At 42.2% G+C, this 27,914-nt stretch overlaps 2 protein-coding genes across 2 annotated transcripts in view; one reads left to right on the top strand and one right to left on the bottom strand.

The window, feature by feature from the left end:
• The window catches only part of LOC308282200 (GTP-binding protein REM 2-like), a gene marked incomplete at its 3' end in the record, with an annotated part of 20,605 nt that extends 10,884 nt beyond the window's left edge, over positions 1-9,721 (top strand). Inside the window, exon 4 of the mRNA XM_080722545.1 lies at positions 9,414-9,721. Within this exon, the coding sequence (XP_080578671.1) occupies positions 9,414-9,721 (308 nt within the window). The remainder of the gene's footprint in view (positions 1-9,413) is intronic.
• Positions 9,722-14,592: 4,871 nt separating this feature from the next.
• paics (phosphoribosylaminoimidazole carboxylase, phosphoribosylaminoimidazole succinocarboxamide synthetase) lies at positions 14,593-27,792 on the bottom strand. Its single transcript, XM_080732546.1, has 9 exons — positions 27,639-27,792; positions 27,201-27,398; positions 24,874-25,052; positions 23,347-23,526; positions 22,454-22,567; positions 21,483-21,566; positions 19,486-19,666; positions 15,899-16,057; positions 14,593-15,005 (listed from the first exon to the last, which is right to left on the bottom strand). Exons 1-9 carry the CDS (start codon positions 27,652-27,654, stop codon positions 14,839-14,841), a joined length of 1,278 nt encoding a protein of 425 aa, XP_080588672.1. The 5' UTR covers positions 27,655-27,792; the 3' UTR covers positions 14,593-14,838.
• Between the last annotated feature and the right edge of the window lie 122 nt (positions 27,793-27,914).

The following is a 27,914-nucleotide window of genomic DNA, read 5'->3' as shown; positions in this document are numbered from 1 at the left end:
GTCCCCGGCAAGGATCACAGTTTACATATATAGAGAAGGCTTTACAGGCTGAAATTCACGGCGCGGATCTTCTAAAACTTTTGTGATTTAATAGTTAGGAGAATTTTAAGATTTGTTTTATAAAAAAAGTTACATAGTACAACTTTAAGTGGATATTCGGGATCAAAAACAATTTTTTATTTGCTATTTTACTTACCCCGAGCTGCTTGGAGCAACGTGGGTGGTCCCGGCTCGCCCAGCGCTCACCAACGAGAGACGCTAGATGCTCCGACGATTTATTCCATTGAAAATGGTTTAAAATAAAGTTTAGAGCCCCCCAAAAAAAACCTCGGTACCGGTACCGGTACCGGTACCGGGACGTATTCCAGGGTGCCTATCCCGAACATGTCCGGGATATTTAATAAAATGAATTATTTAATCGGAGGCCTCAACGAAGCCCCGGTCTAGACGTCCATCCATGCCCGGGATTTAGACTCGGCCATCCACAGGCCGTATTCGCGCTAACGGCCGCATCGCGCAGCCCACTCCAATAATAAATCACATCTTTAGACAGGATTTTCTCCGGATTGTGTTCCCAGACCCAAAGAGAAAGTTTTTTGCGGCTGAAATAGCTTTAGATCGGGCTTCTAAATGGGTTAGCATTTTGGCTACGTGTCAGCTAGCTTCCTCCTCTCGTCACCCATAGCATTGACTGGAGTGAAAACACAAGCCAGTTGGGAGAGGGTCGACGAAAGCTATAAAGAAGGTCTATGGAGAAATTTCTGGCACTCTAGCGCCCCTTGTGGCCGGATGGCACTGTATGAGTTAAGTATAAAGTAGCAATACCACAATGTGAAACTCCTGCATAACGCCAGTTTTTTTGTAGTCAGATTACTGTGAATCTGTTACATTGAAAAAAAACTGTCTGGCTGCGTTGATCTCTGTGTAATTTAATGAATGTCGGCCACTATTGCATCACTTAATTTAATGATTCAAATCGTGCTCTTTCTCATCACACAGCAGACACTGAGGTTGACAGTAGGGGTGCAGGAAAAAATCGATTTGAATTTGAATCGTGTTTCTAACATGGTAAGATTCACAATCGATTCTCATTTTCCAAAAATCGAATTATGTTGTGTTTGCACAAGTTAAAGGAATGTTTGCAAGCATGAATAAATCAGACATGTTGTCTTGGATTTACCTTTTTTTGTTTACATTATTGCAATAAGTTGATAAAACCTTTACAATTATAAAAGCTATGTAAATGAACTCTGCTTTCATGCCAGCAGACTGGAGTAGATCCTGATATATAAATTGAATAGAGAATAATTTTGAATAGAGAATCGTTTTGAATAGAGAATCGTTTTGAATAGAGAATTGTTTTTAAATCGGAAAATAATCGTGTCTGAATTCGAATCGTTTGGATTTGAAAGAATCGGGAAAAGAAATCGTGAATCGTGACCCCAAGAATCGATTCTGAATCGAATCGTGGGATACCCAAAGATTCGCAGCCCTAGTTGACAGCAGGCAAAATCTGTAGGCGAATATATCGGTAATAAAGGCAGTTACAATAATGGCAGCATCGGTATTCATTATCGGTTATAACATCGGCCAAGAAATGTCGTATCGCACCAGCCCTAGTTGCCTGTCGTCCCTTATTCCAGACATATAGGGCCCTATTAAGAAGACGGTAATTAAGGGCCGTGCTAAGGAGATGCCGACTGCCGACGATCGCGTTTGACGCATGAATAACGATCAGCAGCTGATTATGTGATTTGCGCTGATCAAATTGTGCGCCAAGCGCACGGAAGAATTATGCAGCGGATAGCTTGACCCCGGTAGGTACATTCACCAATCAGAAGCTCGTCCGTCATTCCGTTTAACTGGCATAAAACCAGATATCACAGTGATATCATGCTTGCAAATATCTCACACTCAATAAAGTCTGTTTTATTAGAACCGTATAGAGAAGAAAAGGCGAAAGAGAGAGAGAGAGAGAGAGAGAGAGAGAGAGAGAAGGCTATATTAATATAATACTTTTTTTGTCACGTCCACATATCTATTTGTCTCTCTCATCTCATGCCAGCGTGTCAGTGTGACATAGGCTGGCCTTGTTGAGTGAACAATTTGACGTCTATTGGCCTATTAATTAATAGGCTACAGAAAGGCACGGTGGCCTCCTGCCCCCCCAAAAAAAGGAATCTGATGGAACCGGTAGCCTAATTAAACGAAATAAAACATATCCCACCTGATTTTGTTTGATGTTGAGTACAGTAATAATAAATACATTTCATTTATTATTTAGAAATTTACATTTGTAAAATTAGACCAAAAATGACAGAGATGTAAAAGAATAGGGCTGTTTAATTAATTACTTAATTAATTCAGCGCCTACAGCAAGGTGATGGCAGCCACACGTATGCCCCGGCTGCTGCATGTCCTTGCACTGTAGCACATACTGTACATGTGTGTGTCCGAAAAAAATATATTTAGACCTAAAAGCTGTCAACATGCCATGTATAGCCTATAGTGCTTCGAGAGCTTTTTCTTTTCTTCTTTGGCATGACGCATCGCGATCAGCGATCACGCATCTATATGAAGCAAAGCAAAACAGCAGATTGATTCCTCATAGATCGGGCAATTATGAAGCGATTTTAAAAATTGAAAGAGATCCATCCATGGTCCTGTGAATGTGCTTTCCATGCCGACTATAGCCATCTATTCATGCACAAATTACAGCAGGCAAAAATCCGCTCTTGCCAACCTATAATAATTAAATAAAAGAAATCCCAGAAGTCCCATATTAGCGTGATATCTTTCATGGGGGAGCCATATGACTGGTACAGAAGAAGGAATGGATTTTTTGTTTTGTTTTAATCAGACCAGAATGAAGAAATGTGGCTGAATTATAGGGTATATAGGCCTATCTGCTGTTTCTTGTGAAGCAAGGCTGCTGCCGCCCAGTCTCATGTGGGCATAAACATGTCATTTAGCGCATAAAAGGTGAAGAAAGCACGTCTAAGGATATGCGTTATTTGTTTCAGTTACTCGACCGCACTGGGCGCACAGCGCAGGTTGATTTACATAGGTTACCTCCCCATGCCTTAAATATGCGTGCGGGCGCCGCACAGCGCGTTGATATGACTAAGCTCCCACTTCTTAATTGCAAAACAACGCATATGAGGGTGTTGCTCGCCACAATCATATGCGACCGGACTTAAATACTACACGAGCGCATAGCATACCACGTTCAAAATCGGGCCCATAGTGTCACACCTTCTTTTTTACACACTTCTTGCCCTCTCTCTCCTACCATTCAGGGACGTGCTGGCCATTGGGAAAAGCGGGACAACTCCCGAACGGCCGGTTCATTCCCGGCTGGTCCAGGCCGGCCATTAGAAGAAAAAAATGTCGGCCTTCGTTCCATTTTGGTGGCTGGGCGGCCAACAAAGTAAATCGTCACTGTCAGGCAGAAACCTTGTATCTCCAAGTTTCAGATGTATGACTTTTTTCACAAAGCAAAGCCCTGCTTCATCATAGAAGGCCGTCGCACAAAAGTTGTGAAAACAGCAGATCTACTGCTTGTAGATCGGCTGTTTTCACTAGTTTAAATCATTTTTAAAATGATGAATACAAAACAAACGGTTTTGGACATACAAGGTTTCCACCCGACAACGACGAAATATAACTCATGTAATTGGCCCACTGGCTTGTCACTTGTCATGATCTGAAATGGCAAATCTTTGAGTAGCAGCAGCGCTATAGAGAGGCGCAATGAGGGCCTCTCCAACTCTTTTTCCCGGGCTGAATCAGGGGCCCAGCACGTCCCTGCCTACCATTGTTCCGTTTCTCTCTGTCATGGTACAGGGAGCGTTGACACTTGTGCAGGAGGAGGCCTGGGCCGCCTGGCTGTAGGGGGAAATGTGGAATTATGTAAATAGAACAGTGCTACACCACAGTGTGTAGGAGGATGACTGCTGCTACTATTATAGCGATGTGTGGAGTCACCTTCACTACGCCACACAGTCAAATCCAAGCTGTTGATTTAACCCCAAACGGTCCCTTTGGTTTCATTTGTACACTCAGTACACGCAGCACACAGTTAAATTAACACCTTCGATTTGACTGTGTGTGAGATTAACATCCATAGTTTCTCAGCGCACAGCATCTGATCTATTTATCATCTATCCGTTCAGCTGGTTATAGAGGGTGAACACCCACAATTTGATTCACATTGAACTAAATAACACGTCTTCAAACTTTCTCATGTCACACAGTCCCCCAAATTGAATTTTATTAGGCCACTATTGCAAACTATTCTGTCCTGGTGGGCACGCATATATGAAATATGGTTAGGTCCTTTAAATTGAAATGTAGGGGTTCAACGATACATTTTAACAACGATACGATACGCATCACGACACATGGTTGACGATACGATACATGGACGATATTGGTTCATTCATGGCATTACGATACGATTCGATTCAATGATTAAAAATCGATATAGCCTAGTAACTATTAAATCTGTGTGAAACGTGTCAATACAATAGTGTATGTTTTTAAGGGGAAATCTATTATTATGGATATAAATACACTGTGATTCTCTAGCAAATACATGGACATTATATTTCAACACATATGGACAAACCCGCACCTTGCTATATGGAATGGAAAAGTAATTAAACCCCTCTTTTCATTTTCCTTCTTAAAATTGCTAAATACTTAGTTTCCATACAATTCAATTATTTGCACTGCAAAACAATTCGATATTGATTATCTGCATTGTAAAAAGATACCGATACAATACAAAGCCAAAACGGTACGATATTTGCTTTTGCATATCGATATAGTAGATCATTGCAAATTAAAATCGATTTTTCGATTCAGTTACTATATCGTTACACCCCTATTGAAATGTCATAATGGTATATGAGACAGCATAAAATAGGAACATGTGAAATATAACTACATATACCGGTAAAACATTAGCCCGGAATCCAGACTGATTCGCTCCGTTTGGCAGACAATTTATTTTCTCACTTCGCTTCTCAGTCTGGCCATGGTCCTGTTTGACTCGTATTTGCATACGCAAGTCAGGAAGTGACTTGAATTTTACATTGGAAGCCACTAAGCCTTTCTGTCGTTTACTTATCTCCCCCAGTTTGTACGTGTTCAGAATGGCTAGCGGTGAGCGCAGCACTTTGGGGCATAGTTCTGCGCTTGTGGCCATGATGCAGCATTCTACTCTAGTCCATTTCTTTGAATATATATATTTTTAAAGCTCCAATTTTGCTTCCGGGGGCTCCCTGGAACTAAATATTTTGAGATGGGGGTCAGTGGCCAAACACATATCATTTTGGGGGTCTTTAACATGAAAATATTTGAGAACCACTGACATAGAAACATGTAAAAAAAAACCTTAGAAGGATTCTAAAGACACTTATAGGATTGGGTCAAAATCGGGTCAAAATTCAAATTTTTCAAAATTAAAATTCGATTTTTCAAAAATAGCAGATCTACAAGCTGTGAGCTTGTATATCTGCTATTTTTCAATAGTTAAAGCACACCCGGTATAAATGGGCTAGTAGAGTACGGAGTGACGTAGCGCTGTAGCAACAAAAACCCCTTCTTTAATTAGGCAATTTAACCTCTCATTAACAAATAAGGTTCCAATTACAGCTAATTACAAAGAGAATAGCCCGTTAGTGGGTTTTTTTCCGCCCCCGATGTTTAATTCCCCCAGAGATCAGTTTAGATTGGTCCCTCTGTGGTGCCAGCCCCTCAGCCCGGAGCCGTCCTGTGATGACGCATGAAGTGTGAAGAGACGGTGTGCTTGTAATGTGGGTCATGAAGTGTGAAGAGACAGTGTGCTTGTAATGTGGGTCCATGAAGTGTGAAGAGACAGTGTGCTTGTAATGTGGGTCCATGAAGTGTGAAGAGACAGTGTGCTTGTAATGTGGGTCATGAAGTGTGAAGAGACAGTGTGCTTGTAATGTGGGTCCATGAAGTGTGAAGAGACAGTGTGCTTGTAATGTGGGTCCATGAAGTGTGAAGAGACAGTGTGCTTGTAATGTGGGTCCATGAAGTGTGAAGAGACAGTGTGCTTGTAATGTGGGTCCATGAAGTGTGAAGAGACGGTGTGCTTGTAATGTGGGTCCATGAAGTGTGAAGAGACAGTGTGCTTGTAATGTGGGTCCATGAAGTGTGAAGAGACAGTGTGCTTGTAATGTGGGTCCATGAAGTGTGAAGAGACAGTGTGCTTGTAATGTGGGTCCATGAAGTGTGAAGAGACAGTGTGCTTGTAATGTGGGTCCATGAAGTGTGAAGAGACGGTGTGCTTGTAATGTGGGTCCATGAAGTGTGAAGAGACGGTGTGCTTGTAATGTGGGTCCATGAAGTGTGAAGAGACAGTGTGCTTGTAATGTGGGTCATGAAGTGTGAAGAGACAGTGTGCTTGTAATGTGGGTCCATGAAGTGTGAAGAGACAGTGTGCTTGTAATGTGGGTCCATGAAGTGTGAAGAGACAGTGTGCTTGTAATGTGGGTCATGAAGTGTGAAGAGACAGTGTGCTTGTAATGTGGGTCCATGAAGTGTGAAGAGACGGTGTGCTTGTAATGTGGGTCCATGAAGTGTGAAGAGACGGTGTGCTTGTAATGTGGGTCCATGAAGTGTGAAGAGACAGTGTGCTTGTAATGTGGGTCCATGAAGTGTGAAGAGACAGTGTGCTTGTAATGTGGGTCCATGAAGTGTGAAGAGACGGTGTGCTTGTAATGTGGGTCCATGAAGTGTGAAGAGACGGTGTGCTTGTAATGTGGGTCCATGAAGTGTGAAGAGACGGTGTGCTTGTAATGTGGGTCCCGGAGGTCAGACTGAGGCGAGCGTCACTTGCTGCCTGCATACCAGAAAACACGTGAGCAGCCGCTAAAGGCGCATCGTCATCTTGGCGATACGGATCGCTCTGACACCTCCATCCATATACAATCGGACGGCGTGTGACGCCCCGCAAGTTGCTGTTAACCCATTAAGACCTGAGGCCGAGTCACACTTTCAAGATCTTTCCTAAATGTATTAAAAAATCACACCCGATGTGAAGTGAGCGGTGGTCATAACGTCTTTAGACTAGGATTTGAGTCTAGGATGTACAGGCTATGCTACACACACACACACGTTTTGCTATGGCAAAACGCTGAGGAAAAAGGCTACAGACACACGCACAGCCACTCTATATAGCAGTTTACCACCGCTCAAATATAGCAGGTATACAAGCTCACAGCGTGGCAGGAAGTGACGCGCTGTGAGCTTGTATATCTGCTATTTTCGAATAGAATGTGAATAGACCTTTGCTGTGTGTCACTCCCCATCTCTCTCCCCATTTCCTGTCAGTCTACTGTCCCATCAATATATAAAAGCCCAAAAACCAATCTTAAAAAGAAGAAAAAAGAAAACGTCACCCATTTTCAACCTATCTTCATATAATATAGATTAGAATACATTTGCTGTGTCTCAGAGGAGGGCTGTTCAGGTTGGGTCAATTCAATGTGTCTCAGAGGAGGGCTGTTCAGGTTGGGTCGATTCAAACAAGATTTCAAACTATTTCAGCTGCTAACTTTCCAGGAAAGGAAACGCTGTCGTTTCTATTAGCTTGGAATCCCCGTCAAAGATGTCACTGGTAGGCAGGTTTCTGAGCGGTCCACAGCCCACCAATGAGACGCATAGTGAGTGGACAGGTTTCTGAACTGTCCACAGCCCACCAATGAGACGCATAGTGAGTGGACAGGTTTCTGAGCGGTCCACAGCCCACCAATGAGACGCATAGTGAGTGGACAGGTTTCTGAACTGTCCACAGCCCACCAATGAGACGCATAGTGAGTGGACAGGTTTCTGAGCGGTCCACAGCCCACCAATGAGACGCAGAGTGAGTGGACAGGTTTCTGAACTGTCCACAGCCCACCAATGAGACGCATAGTGAGTGGACAGGTTTCTGAGCGGTCCACAGCCCACCAATGAGACGCAGAGTGAGTGGACAGGTTTCTGAACTGTCCACAGCCCACCAATGAGACGCATAGTGAGTGGACAGGTTTCTGAGCGGTCCACAGCCCACCAATGAGACGCAGAGTGAGTGGACAGGTTTCTGAACTGTCCACAGCCCACCAATGAGATGCAGAGTGATTGGACAGAAGTGGTGCCATCTTGTAATGAGCATAATGAGGCCCAATTACATGAAGATAAGATTGCAAATGGGCTCCTTTTTAAGTATAGGGTTTAAGTCAAGTCAAATGTATTTATATAGCACATTTAAAAACAACAGCAGTTGACCCAGTGCTTTCCAGAGGCACAAAAAAGGAGAAAATCAACTGTGTTACTGATCTTTATCTGTCCCAGCAACACACTCTCGCTTTTATTATCGTCCTTTATCTGTCCCTGCCCTATAACTCTATGGTCCCAGCAACACACTCTCGCTTTTATTATCGTCCTTTATCTGTCCCTGCTCTATAACTCTATGGTCCCAGCAACACACTCTCGCTTTTATTATCGTCCTTTATCTGTCCCTGCCCTATAACTCTATGGTCCCAGCAACACACTCTCGCTTTTATTATCGTCCTTTATCTGTCCCTGCTCTATAACTCTATGGTCCCAGCAACACACTCTCGCTTTTATTATCGTCCTTTATCTGTCCCTGCTCTATAACTCTATGGTCCCAGCAACACACTCTCGCTTTTATTATCGTCCTTTATCTGTCCCTGCTCTATAACTCTATGGTCCCAGCAACACACTCTCGCTTTTATTATCGTCCTTTATCTGTCCCTGCTCTATAACTCTATGGTCCCAGCAACACACTCTCGCTTTTATTATCGTCCTTTATCTGTCCCTGCTCTATAACTCTATGGTCCCAGCAACACACTCTCGCTTTTATTATCGTCCTTTATCTGTCCCTGCTCTATAACTCTATGGTCCCAGCAACACACTCTCGCGGGACTCTAGCATCAGTAAACACACTCTCACGGGATCTTACAGTATAGCACCAGTAAACAGGACGCTCGCGAGATTTGCCGTTAGAGCCGGTGCCCACTTAGGAGGCTATTTGTAGGCTTTGTGTACAATGTTGCACTATAGTGGCTCCAATGAAGATCTTTATATTAAAAATCACACCCAATGTGAAGTGAGCGGTGTTCGTGCTTGCATAACGTCTTCAGACTAGGATTTGAGTCTAGGATGTGCAGGCTATTCTACACACACACGTTTTGCTATGGCAAAACACTGAGGAAAAAGGCTACAGACACACGCACAGCCACTCTATGGAGCGGTTTACCACCGCTCAAAAATCTTTGGTCCTGTCTATCTATCTTTGTATATTAAAGATCTTTGGTATAGAGTTTAAGTGGTCCTACCCTTCACCCTGTCCTTCCCTAACCCCTCCCCCCGCCCTGCAGAAGCCACGTCCAGCGCGGCGCTGTTCGACTGCCTCTACCTGGAGATCTCCGCCTCGCTGGACCACCGCACCCCGGAGCTGCTGGAGTGTGGAGTGAGGCTGGCCAGGGGCCAGGCCCCGTGGCCCCCGGGGACCACCGCAGAGGACATGGCCGGCGGAGGAGGAGGCGGGGGCCAGCGGCCGAGCATCACCTCCCGTGCCAAGCGCTTCCTGTCCAGCCTGGTGCCGCGCTACCCCCGCGAGAGAGACGCGGGGGGGCGCTTTTTCCGGCAGAAGTCCCGCTCCTGTCACGACCTGGGGGCTCTGTGACCTGCGGGGCGGACACGATACAACGACAATCGGTGCGGACCCCCGAGGGAGGACCAACAGAGCGCTGGTTCTCAATGTGGGGCTCGGGGACAACCAGGGGTCCCTGGACCCCACGTTGAGCAGCCCAGCGATAGAGCAATATCTTGATTAGGAGACGGGGATGTGGGCACATTATGGAGATGAGGGGGCGGGATGGAAATGTGGCCCAGTGTGTCGAGAGATGACTGTCGTGAGTGATGATTATACGTGACTCATCGCTGTCAGGTGGAAACCTTCTATGTCCAAAATCGTGTTCAAGGAATGGAGAGAAAAAAGAAAGAATGGTTTTCAAATGGATCCCAATGTGTCGTAGTTGTTATTTAGTCACAAGCTCTTGTTAATACTTTTCATTGATATTTATAAGACCCACACGGACACGCTTAACCACCATGACCTTTTTTTGAATTCAAAAGTAGCAAAAATAGCAGATCCACAAGTTCAAAACATGTTACGAAGCGAAATTGTGTGTGTGTGTGTGTGTGTGTGTGTGTGTGTGTATGTATATATATATATATATATATATATATATATATTTATATAGTCGTTGTCGGGTGAAAACCTTGTATGTCCAAAAGCGTTCGTTTTGTATTTGTCATTTAAAAAATGTACTAAACTAGTGAAAACAGCCGATCTACAAGAACACAACTTGTGCTTGTAGATCTGCTGTTTTCACTACTTTTGCACAACGGCCTTGTATGTTGAAGCAGGGCTTTACTTTGCGAGAAAGAAATTTACAAATTTGAAACTTGGACATACGAGGTTTCTGCCCGACAGTGACAACTGACAACATGGTGTAATACAAGATTTCTGCCCGACAGAAATGTCATGCACGTTGCAGCGGAGGGAGAGGGGGTATGGATGATATTTATCATGGGTTAATAATAGGCTACAGATAAATGTTCTAGATCAATGCTTCTCAAACATTTTCAAATAAAGGAGCCCCAGATTTGGCCACGGACCCCCATCTGAAAATATTTTATGCCAGGATTTTTCCAAAAATATATTGCGATGTGTTGCAACCTTGCAGATCTGTTATTTTTGAACAGCCCATGTATAAAACAGGGTTAAAGCGCTTGAACCGATTTCAAAGCTTTGCTTGGAGCTCCCTCAAGGACCCCTGGGGGTCCACGGACCCCACATTGAGAACCGCTGTGCTAGAGAACCAAGGCTCTGGAGAACGTTACTACAGACACTGTCTTAGATTTAGAACACTTGTAAATAATACACTGTTGTAGTCGTGACGCACAGATGACACCTCTGCCATTTTGAGAGCAAATATTAAAGAACACTTGGAGATGTCTTGAGGGAGTTGTCATGTTTTGTGTCTCACCTCACTGACCACTTTCACCCTGGTGTCATCATTGGCCAACATTTTCCAAATAAATGATATGTTCAGTTTGTAGATCGTCTATTTCCACCAGGGACGTGCAGAAGAATGTTAGAGAGGCAGGGGCTGACATTTCTAAAAGGGCCTTTTGGTGAAAATATTGAAAATAGCAGACCTCCAAGCTCGCAGTGCGACGCGTTGTGAGCTTGGAGGTCAACTATTTTCAGTACTTGATACCACACAAAACTAAGCATAAAAAAGGCAATACTGGAGGTGTGGCGTAACGGCATGGATTTCTACACAGAGAGGGCAATTCTTTCAACATACTGTAAGATGATGCATTCAAGTTCAGGAGAGTTTGAACAAGGCAATTCTCTTCAATGCTGCCTTCAGGTATGGCATGAAAAGAGGGCATTTGCATTTCTTTCATAGTGAAAACTGCATTCATGGTCAGGAGAGGGCACTTTTTACAGATGGATAACAGGGCCCTTTCATGTATATGTGTGCACGTGACTGATTTCCACTGTTCATTGTATGACAAATCACATAGGGCTTAAAGGTAGGGTTAAAGTGATATTTCTTTGGTTAAAACCAAACGCTTTTGTTCAAAGGTTAAAGCATATTCTGATAGTAATCATTGCCATAGAGTGTTTGTTGAGTAACAGGGGTCTCCCAGTCTCTCAATGATTGTGATGCTATATTGACTGCTTTTTCTGGGGACCCCCTGGAACCACCCCAAGGGGTCCCTGGGCCCCACTTTGAGAACCACTGCAATAGCGGAGCGAACATAGAAAGGGAACAAAGTGCCAATTATTGTACATGATGTAGAGTGAGTGATTGTTGCCAGGTTACAGTCGTCTAGGAGACCGAGGATCACTGTGCCATTCAGGGATGGAAAGTAACTAAGTACATTCACACAAGTGAGATTTTGAGTTACTTCGACTTGGGTATTTGCTTTTTTTATACTTTATACCTCCACTCCATTAGGGTGCCCACACACCAAAATACCTAGAGCGGAATCCGGCAATGCATTTCAATGAGAATGGAGCGGTTTCATGCCAGTAGAGGATTTCTGCAAAAAACGCTCCATTCTAATTGAAATGCATTGGCGGATTCCACTCAAGGTATTTTGGTGTGTGGGCACCCTTACATCTCAGAGGAAATGTACTTTTTACTCTACTACAAGTATTTAACAGCTTAAAGGCCCATTCCCACTGGGCCAGATAACAGATAAAAAAAATCTCTTTCTCCAGATATTTTTCCATTCAAAGTGGATGGTAGATACAGATACAAAATATATCTACCACAGATATTTGCCACAGATACTTTTATCTGTGGCAAATATATTTTTTTTATCTGTATCTACCATCCACTTTGATGACTTTTGTTATCTGGCCCAGTGGGAATGGGCCTTTAGTGTGTAGTTACTTTGATTTGGATTATTACAAAACATACATTAACCAATTAAAGACTATTTTATACATTAGCTGTTTGAAAAATTAAAGTGAGGGGCACCTGCTGGCCTACTGGTCCGGGCGCATACCACTTAGGCATTGCCACATAGGCATTGATGCCTGACGGCATCGCCGGTTCGATTCCCGATCTGGATGACTCTTGCCGCAATGGGGGGAGAGACACTCCCTGTCTCTCCCCCATTTCCTGTCAGTCTACTGTCCTATCCAATAAAGACATAAAAGCCCCAAAACAAATATAAAGAAAAAAAGAAAATAAAGGGAGCCTCTGCATGCACACTCAAAACTGTGCAAAATCAAGTTCTTTATTTTCAGTTAGACAGAGTGCAAGCTTTCAGTCAGACCTTCTTCAGGCATAAAATCATCAGTGACAATTAAAGGGTGTCATCACTTGATTAATGAGAGGTTGTAGACTTTCTATGGTATGGATCCAGCTAGGCCTATAGGGTGATGACAACCTTTATATTTGGTCATTGTCACCGATAATTTTATGCCTGAAGAAGGTCTATGACCGAAAGCTTGCACTCTGTCTAACTGAAAATAAAGAATTTGATTTTGCAGTTGAGTGTGCAGGAGGCTCCCTTTAATTTTTCATCTTGCTCCATTTTGGCTCCAGCACCTCACCTAAACCTACTGGCAGATGAGCCATAGTTTCTTCACTATACATTGGCTATTTGAAAATATACAAAAAGGGTTTGAATGTTTTTTTTTTTGTTTTTTTTTGAAAACTTTGAGTAGCCTACCTTTACTTTGGGTTCCATACAGTAAGTAGCCTACATTTCATGCCAATAGACCTACCTTTGTATTTTGTAAATGTTTTAATACTTAGTGGTATTACTAGTTTAACTTGAGGAAAGAAACGTGTACTTCTATCACCACTGCATCCAGTTATGTGACTATGTCCCACATTTCAATTTGGTTCAATAGATTCTGTGATCGCCCATGAGGGCATGGTCAATTATGAGCCACATTATTTCAATTCACAACGTGGAGGATTTTCTAAGGCTTTCACAGCTGCACTCCTCATCTCTGTAAATGCGGCCTCTCTGTTTGGTCCACCCACTCCCTCCCACGCACGCACGCACGCACACGGTGGAAACACTGTTCATTCTATAGTTATCTATTGCTGTCACTTCATATCAAAGTGCACAAAGGAATCCCAAGAACTAAAACACATGAAAATTAAAATGGTGTCATGAGATGCTAGCATCTGTGACTCATTCATTCCTTCAGCTCCTGAACAACACTAAGTGGGCTGCTCTCAGTTTTGAACTCACAAAAACTGTGAGTCAGGCTCCCTCTAGTGGATGGATAAAGAATGGGTTCATGGTTTAATTTCCATGCAGTGCACTTGGCAAGGATTTGAAAAAAATGCAGATAAGCAGGTTTTCCAGCCTCTTAGATGAGTCAACACTACAGTAACACCCAGGGTTTCTCTACAGGCTCTTAAAGGACCACTTCACCATCATGATAATATGGTATCATTTTTGTCTACTCTTGTCTTTGTCTCAGAGGAGGACGGGGGAGTTCAGACACACAGTCCAAACCAAGCTAATCAAAAATGCAGGCTTTCAACTCTTGGAAAGTTATTTATACCATGCTATAATCATAGAAGCCATTGTTCTCGCATTAAAACAATTGAAATCTTGTTCAAGAGAAAATACTATCAATTACAAAATAATTTATGTGTGTATATATCCTGTATAGGCCTATATAATATCATATAGAGTAGACCTAAACTACCAATTTACCACTGAACCACTACTAACCCTTCAAAAACGAACCCTGCACAATCCGCAAATGGGATGAATGGTAGAAATGTTTAGCTAAATAGCAACAGTATTGATTTTAAAGCATTGTTTCGCTATATGAATGCATATCATCCATGTATCGTACTGACTAATAACTAGATATCTTTAAGATCTGTTGAATTCTCAAGATACCCGTTTTGCCCCACGTATTACAACATTTAAGAACTACACAAGTTCAATAAACTTTCTTTTTAATGGAATGATTTTTTGAAGCATGTCAGAAGTTAGTCGTTAGTGAGGTACACAAAAAGACGAGAGGCAGACAGAAACTGGAACACGCCTAAAGAGCTACTCTTTTTTTATGCTTAGTTGCGCGATGTTGTCGTTGTCGCACACCGAAAACAGCCAAGATACAGGCTCGAAAAATATCATATAGATTGGATATTTTTTGTGCACGACACCGGCACGCAAATAAACATAAATCAAGCTTTAGTTGTAAACATTGGGGACTAAAGACGGGAGTGGGGTTCACAGGCTGCAGGCTTGCAGCTTCTTGTCGGCCAACTTGAGAGACACCCAGGTGTTGAGCATGGAGGCCCTCAGCTTGCACCACACCAGATGGTCGCTGAGCCCAAAGATCTGGGCCGCAAACTGGGCAGAGGCGTCAGGGGAGAGGACGGTGGAGCAGCCAAGACCTTCACAGGAGAATTGAGGGTTACACTTTCCAGGTTCAATTATAACTGACCATGTATGCATGGCCACGATACAACGCATTGGGGGCTTACAGATTGATTATTCTCTCTACTTTTGCATGACACACATGGGATATGTTTTGACTAATCATCAGGTCTTAAGCAATCATCATTATAACAGATCTATAACGCAATGATTCCTATATGTGCTGTGTACTGTTGTTGTAGTTGTTGAGCTATCGTATGTTTTGTTTCGTTTGTTTTGTCTGATATTGCTTGACGTTAAATTGTGTGTAAAATCTCTTGTCTTAAATGTATAAAGTATATTTTGAAAATTGCGGACCCCCTTGAAAACGAGATGGTTTATCTCAAGTAGAGTTGCTCCGATTGCGATTTTTGGGGCCGATACCGATCAACTGAAAACAGTATCTGCTGATACTGTTATTCCCGATCACAGGGTCAAATCCATACATTCTTCAATTTATTGTGTTACTGTAGCAGCATTTATATAGTTAATGATTATTCTTACAAAACATTGACACTGTATATTAAGTATTAACATTAGGAGATTGCAGGCTGAGGTCCTTTAGTATCCAATTCAACTTGTAGGAGTTGAAGCTGAGGTTACATTCAGTCCCACAGATAAATATTGTGAAAATAGCTGTTCTACCTTGAAGATCGGCAAATCCAATACCGATCAAAACTGATAGAGGCATTATCGGACGATCGCGATCACTCACCGATCAATCGGCTCATCTCTAATCTCAAGGAGTTATTCCCAATAACTAATTTCTATATATATTAACAAACAAAATAGGTTTATGCCCAACAGCAACGATAAGCTTGTGAAAATGACGAATGTGCCCAAGCGTCATGTAAACAAGTAGTGTGCTTACCGCTTGGCATGCGGAGAGATGACCAGACGTCTTGTGCCCCCCAGTCTGGCGTGAGTGGTGGGCAGTTGATGACAGGATAAGCGGTGTTCCCCGACATCACAGGGCCGAGCCCGTTGCTTCTGCCAGCCACCGCCACGAACACGGTTGGGACGCCATCGCCTGGAAGACAGTGAGGAGGAGAATTTACCAGTGGTTCCCAACCTTTTCCTGGATCAGGTCTAGGGCTGTCACAATTATTACATAATTGTCTAATCGTGATTATTTGACATTATCGCAATTATTTTGTCACAATCGCGAATGTTGAAAAATGTCAGAAATAGTGGAAATAGCAGATCTACAAGCTCACAACGCGCCGCGCATCGCGGCGCGTTGTGAGCTTGTAGATCGGCTATTTCCACTATCAATGTTATTTTTTAAGTAGTAAGTTGTCAAATATGTCAGTAATTTCTTCGTGTATTTAGGTTTTGTGTCATATCTGCCATGTGCAACTTCAAAACCTAAAAGCCAAACAGAAATGTAATTGTCAATGACAAAAACACAATTAAATCGTTAATCGCCAATTATTTGAGTGACAATTAATCGTCATGTAAAATGTCATATCGTGACAGCCCTAATCAGGGCCCACTTGAAAATCTCGTGGCCCACTCATCTGACCACGTAACATGGCAGCCTTACGTAAGGGTGGGCGATAGGGTGATAATTATCGTTGAGACGATACAATGTCTCCACGATATGCCTTTTCAGAGGTATGGTATATATCGTGTTACACTTGAGGGAGCCTTGTAAAAAATCCTGTTTAATCGGTAATACAGAGATTCATTGCAGAATTCAATTTAAACCTGCATTCTAAATCAGTAGTTCTCAAACTTTAAAATGCCACAGTCTCCACTTAACTCTGACAGTGTACAAATGAAACCAAATGGACCCGTAAGGGTTCATTTGGTTTCATTTGTATACTGTCAGAGTTACATACTTGTAAAGTTCAATTTCTACCACTTTTTCTAGTCACATGTTCAAATACTGGATTCTGATTGGTTTAAAACAGTGGTAAATAGGCCAACAACCCTCTGAGTTTTAACATTTCCAAGATCAATGCGCCTCCCAAACAACCAGAGTCGGAACACCTTCCTTTACCCTGTTTCAGGGTTGTTTGCCACTCGCCTGCAGCTTGTGGCACAACCCTGAAACAGTGGTAAATCAGCCAAGAACCCACTCCCTCTCATGGTAAATGGCTTACTTCGACCTCCCAAAAGGAACCCAGCGAGTCTAGTTTTTGTCAAGTAACTTTAAAAATAACCATAAAAACCAACATGAAAAAGAATCGTGATACAGCTTGGGAAAATATCGTGATATTGTATTTTTCCATATCGCCCACCCCTAGCCTTACGGCTGCAGCACGGGGACAGGTCCTTTTAACCATGTGACCTGTTGTTTCCCTGTTGAGGTCAGGGGTCGAGCACTGGCTTATTGACAGTGGCGTACGTTGATAAGATGCAAAATGTTGATAGAAATCAATCAACAAAAGAGCAAGGCTCGCCCTCTTATTGAAAAGACAAAGAAGCCAGAACTCAATAATGTACTTTCACAATTTATTTTCCTCACCGGGATCAACAACAATCAGCAGCATTCATCCGCGTACGCTTGTGAAAGGACATTATCGAGCGCTGGCTTCTTTCTCTTTTCATTATATTTGTTGGCTGTGCACTTACAACCCATTTAGAACGGGTACACATTATAGTGTATTATTATTTTATGCTTTAACTATTGAAAAATAGCAGATATACAAGCTCGCAGCGAGCTTGTAGATCTGCTATTTTTGAAAAATCATTAAAATTTGAATTTTGACCTGATTCTATAAGTGTCTTTTGAATCCTTCTTAAAGTGGGCGTGACACGGCCAAAACAGCTAATTATGGCTATCAAATTAGCCAATTTTTTTAATGATGTCATGTACCCCCATGTTAAATTACCCAATCAAATTAATTTATTGTAGTTACTGTACTGAAAGTAGTACTTTCTGTACAGTAACGGCAATACATTAATTTGATTGGGCTAATATGGGGGGAGGGGCGGAGACTCGCGGAGTCGAGTATCCATATCATTATCTTTTGAAACTGCCCCAAAAAAAGCTGTCCGAGGCGTGTTTCCGACTTTCTAAACCAACTTTAAAACTATCAGTTCTAGGGGTAAAAATTATACACCATTCGCTATAAAATTGGAAAAAAGTACATGTCTTCTTCAAAAAAAGGTGTCAGAGATTCGTTACGAGGGTCAACACGCTTCTCCCCGTCTAAGGGACGGTTTTGTCGGCCATACCCTGCTGTGTCTTCCGCTAAACCTGACTGGAGGACCTGGCCGGGACGCGTGATTATGGATCCCACTGGGAAAGATGGAGAACGAGCGTCCAGCGATCTCCTTTCTCCTCGGCAGCTTTGAGCCCTTTTAATTTGATAGCCATAATTAGCTGTTTTGGCCGTGTCACGCCCACGTGTGTGTGTGTGTGTGTTAATTTAATATTAATTCTTATTTTTGCCCTATAAAAAACACATGAATGTGCCCATGATGACGGAAAACACAACTACATGCTATCATCCACATTTATTCAACATTGAATAACTACGTTTTTCACAGGACAGTGTAACTTGTTTTTTTCCCCCAGGTTAATCGACCAGCACTCGTGCCATATAAATAGAAGTCTACAGCACAGTAGTACAATACAGGCCGAAATTTAACATTATGATACAGTAAGTCACGTGGTGTTTCTTCAAACGGTCTGAAAAGGAGGCGGGCCGACTGAGGTCCGTGGCTCATACACTCTGTGTGTGTAGCCTGTGTGTGTGTGTGTGTGTGTGTGTACACACACAATAGCTCTCCAAAATAGCCTTGCGGTGCGGTGCGGCGCTGCTACACGCTAACAACATCACGTTGTGCGCGGCACGGCAGGACGGACGAAGTATACATTGCGAGGCACCGCACAACGGACGAAGTATACATTCACTACTAACTGATACGGCCCGCCTCCTTTTCAGACCGTTTGAAGAAACACCACGTGACTTACTGTATCATAATGTTAAATTTCAGCCGGTGTCACGCTCCCTTTAAGGTTTTTGGAAAAACCTATGTTTCTATGTCAGCAATCTGGCCAGCCATCGTCAAAGAAAAGGTCCTTTTCACTTAACTGGAGCTCAGTTAGTTTGTTCTTGAGAGACTACTACAGTATGTCAGTGGTTCTCAAACCTTTTCATGTGAAGGACCCCCAATTTATATGTATTTGGCCACGGACCCCCATCTCAAAATATTTCGTTCCAGGGACCACCCAGAAGCAAAATTTGAGTTACAATCGTTCGCTTACCATATATTAAAAAGATTTGCACACATTTTCACGACTTTTTCAAAAAATAGCAGATCTACAAGCTCGCAGCGCGGCACTGTGAGCTTGTATATCTGCTATTTTTCACTGGTTAAAGCATTCAATAATTCTAGGCCTAAATGGGTTAAAGCCTCTTCATGTTGAGTGTTGAAGGGCTGCAAACAGTTATTTTCTCTCGATTTTATTTCATCCTTAGTAAAGGCGTGCTTCATGCTCACCCTCGTACTGAGCCTTGATGCGGAGGGTCTCGTCTGGTCCTTTGTGAGCAGAGGTTACCCTCAGGATGCAGGGGATTCCGTACGCGGTGCAGGCCTTCTTGATCTTCTCACAGTGGGCCATGTCCGAGGTGGAGCCCATCAGGACCACCACCCGCCCGCTGGCCTGGGGCTCCAGCAGCAGCTGAGGAACACAAGCACCAAAACACAGTCCTCGTTATTACAACCACGGAGTTCACACATCGGGCAGAAAACCTCTTATCTCCATATTCTAACTAGTGATGGGACGATATGAACATTTCATATCACGATTATTGTGAAAAAAAGAAATCGCGATTTACGATATTATCACGACAATTAAATCCATTATCCTGGAGCGGAACATTTGCCAAAAAAATAGCAGATCTACAAGCTCACAACGCGTCGCAATGCGACGCGTTGTGAGCTTGTAGATCGGCTATTTTTTGGCAAAGACATTTGATAGAGAGTGAAAAAAAGACTATCAAATATGTATATTATAAATACCTTTTACCAATTCTAGAGGGTTTAAGTGGTACCGGATATGCAGCTCGGCAAATAAAAGGTGAATTGAACCCAGTGCATGACGGAGGACGATATCACGATAAATGGAATCTTCACGATACAATTATCGCTTATCGTCCCATCCCTAATTCTAACTTTTTTCTTTCTCGTAAATTAACACCCTACTTGACCATACTACCGACAGTGTCACAGAAAACAATCAAAAGTAGCAGATCCACAAGCTCAAAGTGACACATTTAAGAATGAAACAAGATGAGCCGAGTGCTTCAGAGTTTAGCGTGTGTGGTATCTCCAGTCTTGTCGTGTTTGAGGTGCTAGAAGTTAATATCGGATTATGACACATTTAAGAGTTTGAAGATGATCTGTTACTTTTGATATTTTTGAATTTGAGTCCTGAAAAATGACACCCATAACCATCCCAAAATAGCCAAATTGTCTGATCTCAAAGCTCACAGAGATGGTCACATTGTGAGCTTGTAGATCAGCTATTCTCACACAAATGTTTAAAGTATAAAATAGGGCAATACAATACAACAATATCCAAAATTCCAGATGATATCTAGTCTCATATAACATATTGTTCCATAGCGCAGCCCTCAACACAAAGGGCATCAACCAAATGGGAGCTTCTCATGAATTAAACATCAGTTTAAACCATCCAAGTTCCTTTATGTGCCTTGGTTTGTTTTGACTTCATAATGTATGGAAAGCAGTGCTTGTCCAGCCACTCTGACTGCATATAGTGGTCTGGTCTATTTGACCATCCTGTTGCTGTGTGGTGTGGTTTAAACCAGAGTCTAATGGTTGTAGAAACTGGCTCTGAACACACCAGCAATCATAGTGTTAAATGCATTTAAAAAACATGGACTTATTTTGAAAAGTCCAGGCGAATATTAGTCCCTGGAGAAAAGATCCATTTATGAATGAAATTCGAAACATCCGGTCCATGACTTAATATTTCAAAGACTTAAACAAATTAACAATCCCATTAACAAGAAAGCGGTACATTTTTATATGGCCAGCAAAAGCTGCGAATAGACAACGACATGTATTGTATACACTAGTATGGTCCTTTAAGCAATTTCAACCAGGCGTCCCTATTTTGGCCATGTCATTATAGGCTCCAATCTTCAAATAATTTCAAAAATATGATCTATATGATCAATCTACAAGCCCAAGAAAACGTAAGTAAGCTTATTGATCGACTACTTTTCTGCCTGAGTGGTTACGTGAAAAGACCAGTCAACCAGGTTGACTGTGGGTTGCACACTTGGGACGTGTGTCTTGTCTGAAGTTGCACAAAAAGAAATCTGGCCAAGTAAATGTTCCACTATGTCATTACAACATGTTGATTCTGGGCAAACACTGGGGCCTGTTCGGACAAGAAAACAAAGCTGATAATTTCATGTCTGAGGCTAAAGGGACATTAGAGAGGTGGGGGAGTTCAGTCTGTGTACCTTGACCCTTTCAGAGACCCACTCAAAGTTCCTCTTCACCATCTGCATGGCCTCGGGTGTCACTTCTTTGAGGTCCCGGTACACCTGAGGAAGCACACAATTCATTCATTCAAGTACATTTTGTTGCTGAAATGGCAGAACCTTGCGTCTCCATATTTCAAGTTTTTACGTAGTTTTGTTTTGTAAAAATAAACCCTACTTTGTCATTAACCCAATTATTGAATGCTTTAACCAGTGAAAAATAGCAGATATACAAGCTCACAGCGCGGCACCGAGTGCCGCGCTGCGAGCTTGTAGATCTGCTATTTTTGAAAAAGTCGTGAAAATGTGTGCAAATCTTTGAATACATGTATTTTCAAAGCGAAAGTTTGTAACTCAAATTTTGCTTCTGGGGTGGTCCCTGGAACTAAATATTTTGAGATGCGGCTCCGTGGCCAAATACATATCATTTTAGGGGTCCTTCACATGAAAAAGTTTGAGCACCACTGACAGTAGTTTCTCAAGAACAGACTAACTGAGCTCCAGTTAAGTGAAAAGGACCTTTTCTTTGACGATGGCTGGCCAGATTGCTGACATAGAAACATAGGTTTTTCCAAAAAAAGGATTCAAAAGACACTTCAGGTCAAAATTCTAATTTTCATGATTTTTCAAAAATAGCGGATCTACAAGCGTGAGCTTGTATATCTGCTATTTTTCAATAGTTAAAGCATAAAATAATAATACACTATAATGTGTACCCGTTTTAAGAACCACAACTACTTTGTCATACTCGGAATATCACACAAAAGTAGGCTACCTACTGTAAAATAACCGGAACTACAAGCTTGTAGAGCGGTTATTTTTGGAAGTGAAAGTGGTTATAACTACATTTTATCCATTCGAACACAGGTCATTGCTGTCAGTTTCTGAAAAGTAATGCCGCTAGACAAACAAGGTTTTCACCCGGCGGCGACGATTTGCCAAATCCTCACCTGCTTATCTTTCTGCTGGCTTCGGTCTCCCGCTGGCCACAACCTCCATGAGTCATTGTCGATCACATCAGCCAGGACGATCTCCTTAGTGGTCACATTCACTCCAAACTCAATCTGTGAAAAAAAGCAGCACATCGGTTTGTTGTGAAGAAGTACAGATCAATCTAAATAAAAAATATTGTGCAAAAAAGCAATCCCGCTGGACTTCAAGCAACTCTGACTTCAGAAGTTTGTTATAAATCCTTGTTTTGAGTGGTCTTGTGTAATATTGTAATAGTTTGAAATATGGATTTTTGATATTCATGAGCCGTACGCCATAAAAAAACCTCGGTTCGAAGTGAAGCAGTGAATTTTTATTCTATTATTCTATGTGTTCTAGAGCTATGAAATCTGTGTTCTAGATCTATACATTCTGTGTTCTAGATCTATACTTTCTATGTGCTTTAGTTCTATATTTTTATGAATTCTGAATGAATTGATGATTTTGTCTGGAGGGCCAAATTGTCATGTGAAGCTTGACCAATCCTCAATTCTGCATGCACGGGACATGTACGGGACAGACAAAGCCACTCCTTGGAAGTGGCTTTCACCGCTTCAAAAGGTTTGGAATAATTCACTGAATGTGAAATGCATCTAGAATAGGAAGGTTTCAAGAAATATATACAAGAAAATGTACTTTTACACAATATTCATTCTTTTTTAGATTGATCTGTAGAGTTCTTCAGATAACCAGTTTGAGAACCACTGTCCTAGATGTGTTTAAATGACACGCTGCAAGTCGGAATCGGGAAGGAAAGAATTGTAACGGTACATCTCTAGGAAGAAGCTAAGGCACCTTCAGGCACCATGAACCCAAATGGCCAGCAGAGGGCAGCGAATAACCACATACACACCTTCATGTCAACCAGAGTGCAGTTCTGGGTGGCCCAGGCCTTCTCTAGAATCTCAAAGATGGCTACGGTGCTGCGATTCATTATGTCCACCTCACACTGGCCAATGGTGAGCCCGGCCAGGCAGAACTTGGTCTCCAGCAGCTGCTCCTCTGACCACTGTGGGTCGTTGTTGGCATCGTCCTACAGCAACACAAACACATTGTGGCTGAATTGACAGGTACAGTCAGGGGCGTCACAAGGGGTAGGAAAGCGGGACTGAGTTACTAGGGCCCAAGGTGGTGGAGGGGCCTTAATTATGTTATACTTTAGCTATTGAAAAATAGCAAATATACAAGCTCACAGCACGGCACCGAGTGCCGCGCTGCGAGCTTGTAGATCTGCTATTTTTGAAAAGTCGTGAAAATGTGTGCAAATCTTTGAATATATGTATTTTTTAAGCAAACATTTGTAACTCAAATTTTGCTTCTGGGGGTCCCTGGAACCAAATATTTTGAGATGGGGGTCCGTGGCCAAATACATATCATTTTGGGGGTCCTTCACATGAAAAGGTTTGAGCTCCACTGACATCGAAACATAGATTTTTAGAAGGATTTGAAATATTCAAAGATTTTCATGATTTTTCAAAAATAGCATATCTACAAGCTCGCAGCGCGGCACTCGGTGCCGCACTGTGAGCTTGTATATCTGCTATTTTTCAATAGTTAAAGAGCACAGGGGACCCACAGTGAACCCTTGTACCCGAGGCCCAGAATTTGGTGCGACACCCCTGGGTACAGTCACTTTGAAATCAAGTGGCTAGTTTGTAGTGTCAGATCAACAGACAAAAGCAAACATTTAGAGAATAACTGGGATGGCTATATCACAATGGGCCTGTTAAATTAATACAGAGGAATGTACAGTGTAAATTGGGGTCCCAATCTTATCCTGGCCCATTTTATAAGACCCTAAATTAAACAAATGGTTGAGTCACTGAACTAAACTATACTCAAACCCCAATCTACAATGAAAAAAAGAAGAACAAAAAAAGTGTACAAAGATGGAACCAAGTGGACCTGTAAGGAGTTACTTGTGTTTGTTTCTCCTTCATAATGTATGGAAAGCAGTGCTTGTCCAGCCACTGACTACATATAGTGGTCTGGTCTATTTTACCATCCGGTTGTTGTGTGGTGTGGTTTAAACCAGAGTCTAATGGTAGTAGAAACTGGCTCTGAACACACCAGCAATCATGGTGTTAAATAGCATTTTTTTGAAAAGTATTTAGGCGAATATTAGTCCATGGAGAAAAGCTCTATGTATAAATGAAATTAAAAACGTCCGGTCCATGACTTAAAAAATATATATAACATTGCCATCTAACATTGCCATCAACAAGCTATGATGGCAATGATAATGGCAAACTAAAATGTAACTCTGAGTTGCAGACCCCTAAAGGTCCATTTGGTCTGCTGGCGGTCCCCGAACCCCAGTGGGCCACAGTGACTCGCATCAACCCAGTGGGAATGACGCACGCGTGACTGGCACACTGACCTTGAAGAACATCTCCATCTTGAGAGGAGAGAAGCGGTAGCCCTCTTTCACCCCGGGGTTCCTCTTGAGGAAGGATCCGGTGGCCACTCTGCGACACACCCATTCAATGGGAATCATCTCGCAGCGCGCCGCCATGAACGCCGTGTCCGAGTGTTGCTTCACAAAAGCAGTCTTAATGCCTGTGGGGAACATAGCAAAGTCAGACTGAAGGAACATTTAACTGTAGTGTGTAGCCTATACACACACACATACAGACTTTTGATCTACTGGAGCTTAAAGGGGCAGAATAATAGAGTAAAGGCCTATCCATACTCTCTCCAAAAGCAAACTTTTTGCCGGATCAACTACAAAATGACGTCACTCATTACTTCTGAAAACCATTAGTTTTTTCTCTACTTTTGTACCTTATTTTTATTTATGTATTTTGTGTAAACACTGTATTTGTGATTAACACTGTATTTGTGATTATTGGTTATTGTTCTCTGTTTTTTATGCAGAGAGATGTCACTGTTTTTGCTATTAACTCGATTTGTGTCTATTTTAGATAGCAACATTTTTACTATTGTCTGTTTTTACTGTATGAATTATTGTGTGGACCCCAGGAAGACTAGCGACCACTTGTGGAAGCTAATGGGGATCCTAATAAAGAATAAAGAATAAAGAATAAAGAAAGAATAAAGAATTAGTTCCCCCAGTGTCTCACACACTCACACACACCATAACTCAGGTTACGGTATTTTTTAACTCAGGTTATGGTATTTTTAACTCAGGTTATGGTATTTTTAACTCAGGTTATGGTATTTTTAACTCAGGTTACGGTATTTTTTCATGACACAAATGTACTTTACAAATGAGTCTTTCACAGCCGGACAGGGCAGGACAATACCAGGCCTGGAATTTCATCATTTTAGGGGAAAGGCAACTTGGCCTTGGCTGTTGTCCATTTTTAAGGGCATAAAGGCCAAATGCCAGGGCAGGAAGACCATCAAAGTCCATTGAAATAATGTGTTGAATTTAAGGGTTATGGCTGATAACCTAATCTGCAGTGAAATAGATAAAAGATTATATTTACAATCTGATCCATGCTCAGCCCTGCACCAATCAAAGTTACTGGATTGGTTTAAAGAGTTAAGATTTCAGAATCTCAACAAAAGGTGTGTAAATGACAAGAAGGACACTGTGTCTACTGTATACATATTGACAAGAAAGGGACATATGAGAAAGTGGTACACTCAGCTGCCATTTCTTTTGGGGCAGTGGGGCACAAGGCCAAACTGAGGGGCAACGGCGGCCATGGCCTTCATGGCCTCCATGAAATTCCTGCCCTGGACAATACAATACATTTAAAAACTCGTTTTGCAGTCATACATATGCTGCGACTCTTGTCCCATGACCGATTCAAGAACAAATTGAAGTATCAAGTCTTTAATAAAACACTAAAACGTCAATTACAGACATTTGCTCGCAGTAACTGTTGAAATGTGTGCTACATTTGCCCATGAAAGGCCATGCCGCATGCCTGCTCTCAGATGAAGCGTGAGTGTTGTAACTACTGGTCACGTTCTGGCTAATGATGTGCGGCCAGGTCTCCAGTCACAAGAAAGCAATCGTTGCCAGAATTTGCCACACATGGGCCACACTCATGAAGGACACATGGGCTACACTTAGCCAATTAACTTTTAGGTACTTTTTTTTAGATTAAATGCAAGGCCACACTGATAAACGTGAATAGTTATGAATTAATTCCAGTCCAGACTGAGTCATTCCTTTCACCTGCAGTGTCGTAAAGTAGCTAAGTACATTTACTTCAGTTCTGTACTTACTTAAGTACAATTTCGAGGTATTTGTACTTTACGTGAGTATTTCCAATATCCGATACTTTTACTTCTACTCCACTACGTCTCCGATCCAAATATTGTACTTTTGCTACACTAAATTTATTTGAGCACTTTAGTTACTACTGTAGTTACTTTGCAGATTTGGATTATTATTATTACAAAACCAAACACTTCAGCCCTATATAGTCTACATATTGGCCGTTTGAAAATAGGAGATCTACAAGCTCACTATGCCACGCATTGTGATTTTTGAGCTTGTAGATCTGCTATTTTCAAAGGTTTTTTATACATTTGAAAACTTGGAAATGGCACATTCTGCACAATGAGTATTTTCTACCTTTAGTACTTTAAGTACATTTTGATGCCAATACTTTCATATTTCATATTTTCAATACAGGACTTCTACTTGTAACAGAGTATTTCTACATTGCAGTATTGATACTTTTAGTTAAGAATGTGAGTAGGTCTACTTTCCCCACCACTGCTCACCTGACTCCTGCAGCAACTGGAAGATGCAGCTGGTGGTTTTGTTGGCGATGGCGGCCTTGCCTTCCATCTGATCCTTCCTCACGGCATTGCCGGCGGTGATCTGGTCCTTGGACTGGACCAGGACCGAGCCGGGCTGGTCCAGGAGCTCGAAGATCTGCTTGGTCTTCCCCTCGTTCAGTTTCTCGCCCAGTCTCAGTTCTAAAGACAAGAAAAAATGACTGCTTGTCAACTTGGGTCATACATACTCATATCATATGCCTTGATTTATAGCCTAAGCATTGTCTCAGTGTCGCGTTACTACCGAACATAGCCGATCTAAAAGCTATTTTCGATAGGAAATATAGCCTAGCTACTTTCGGACAGAAAACGTGTGTGAGAAAAACAGGCACGCTTGAATGAATGGATGCTGGAGCAAGTAAAAGTTAACTTGTAGCCTACCTTGTGTCGAGGCCATTGTGGTCTTGGAAAACCTGTGTTGCTGTAAAAGAAAACACAAACAAAGCTTCAAACGTCTAATTCCAAGAAACAAAAGGTTTAGAACTTGCAGACAAAAAGTCCGAACGTGAAAGAAAGAAAGCAGAGATGTTGCACGCTAGGCGAACATGGAAGTGGAGTAGTAGTAGTGTGGGAGAGTGGGATGCAGATTTCATCCAATCGGAGCCTGCCGTCAACACACACCACCAATCACGACCCACCACCAGTCCACGCCCCACC

The sequence above is a fragment of the Nannobrachium achirus genome (assembly GCF_963921795.1).
Source record: "Nannobrachium achirus genome assembly, chromosome: 1".
NCBI classification, from domain to species: Eukaryota; Metazoa; Chordata; class Actinopteri; order Myctophiformes; family Myctophidae; genus Nannobrachium; species Nannobrachium achirus.
The sequence above is the reverse complement of the archived record's forward strand: the minus strand, read 5'-3'. Positions and strand labels throughout refer to the sequence as shown.

Bases quoted from the DNA above. Each gene is read 5' to 3' on its own strand.
- paics (XM_080732546.1), bottom strand. The intron at 16,058-19,485 runs GTGAGCATGAAG...ACTGTCTTCCAG, and splicing joins CATCAAGGCTCAGTACGAGG to GCGATGGCGTCCCAACCGTG. The intron at 15,006-15,898 runs GTAAGCACACTA...TCTCCTGTGAAG, and splicing joins ATCTCTCCGCATGCCAAGCG to GTCTTGGCTGCTCCACCGTC.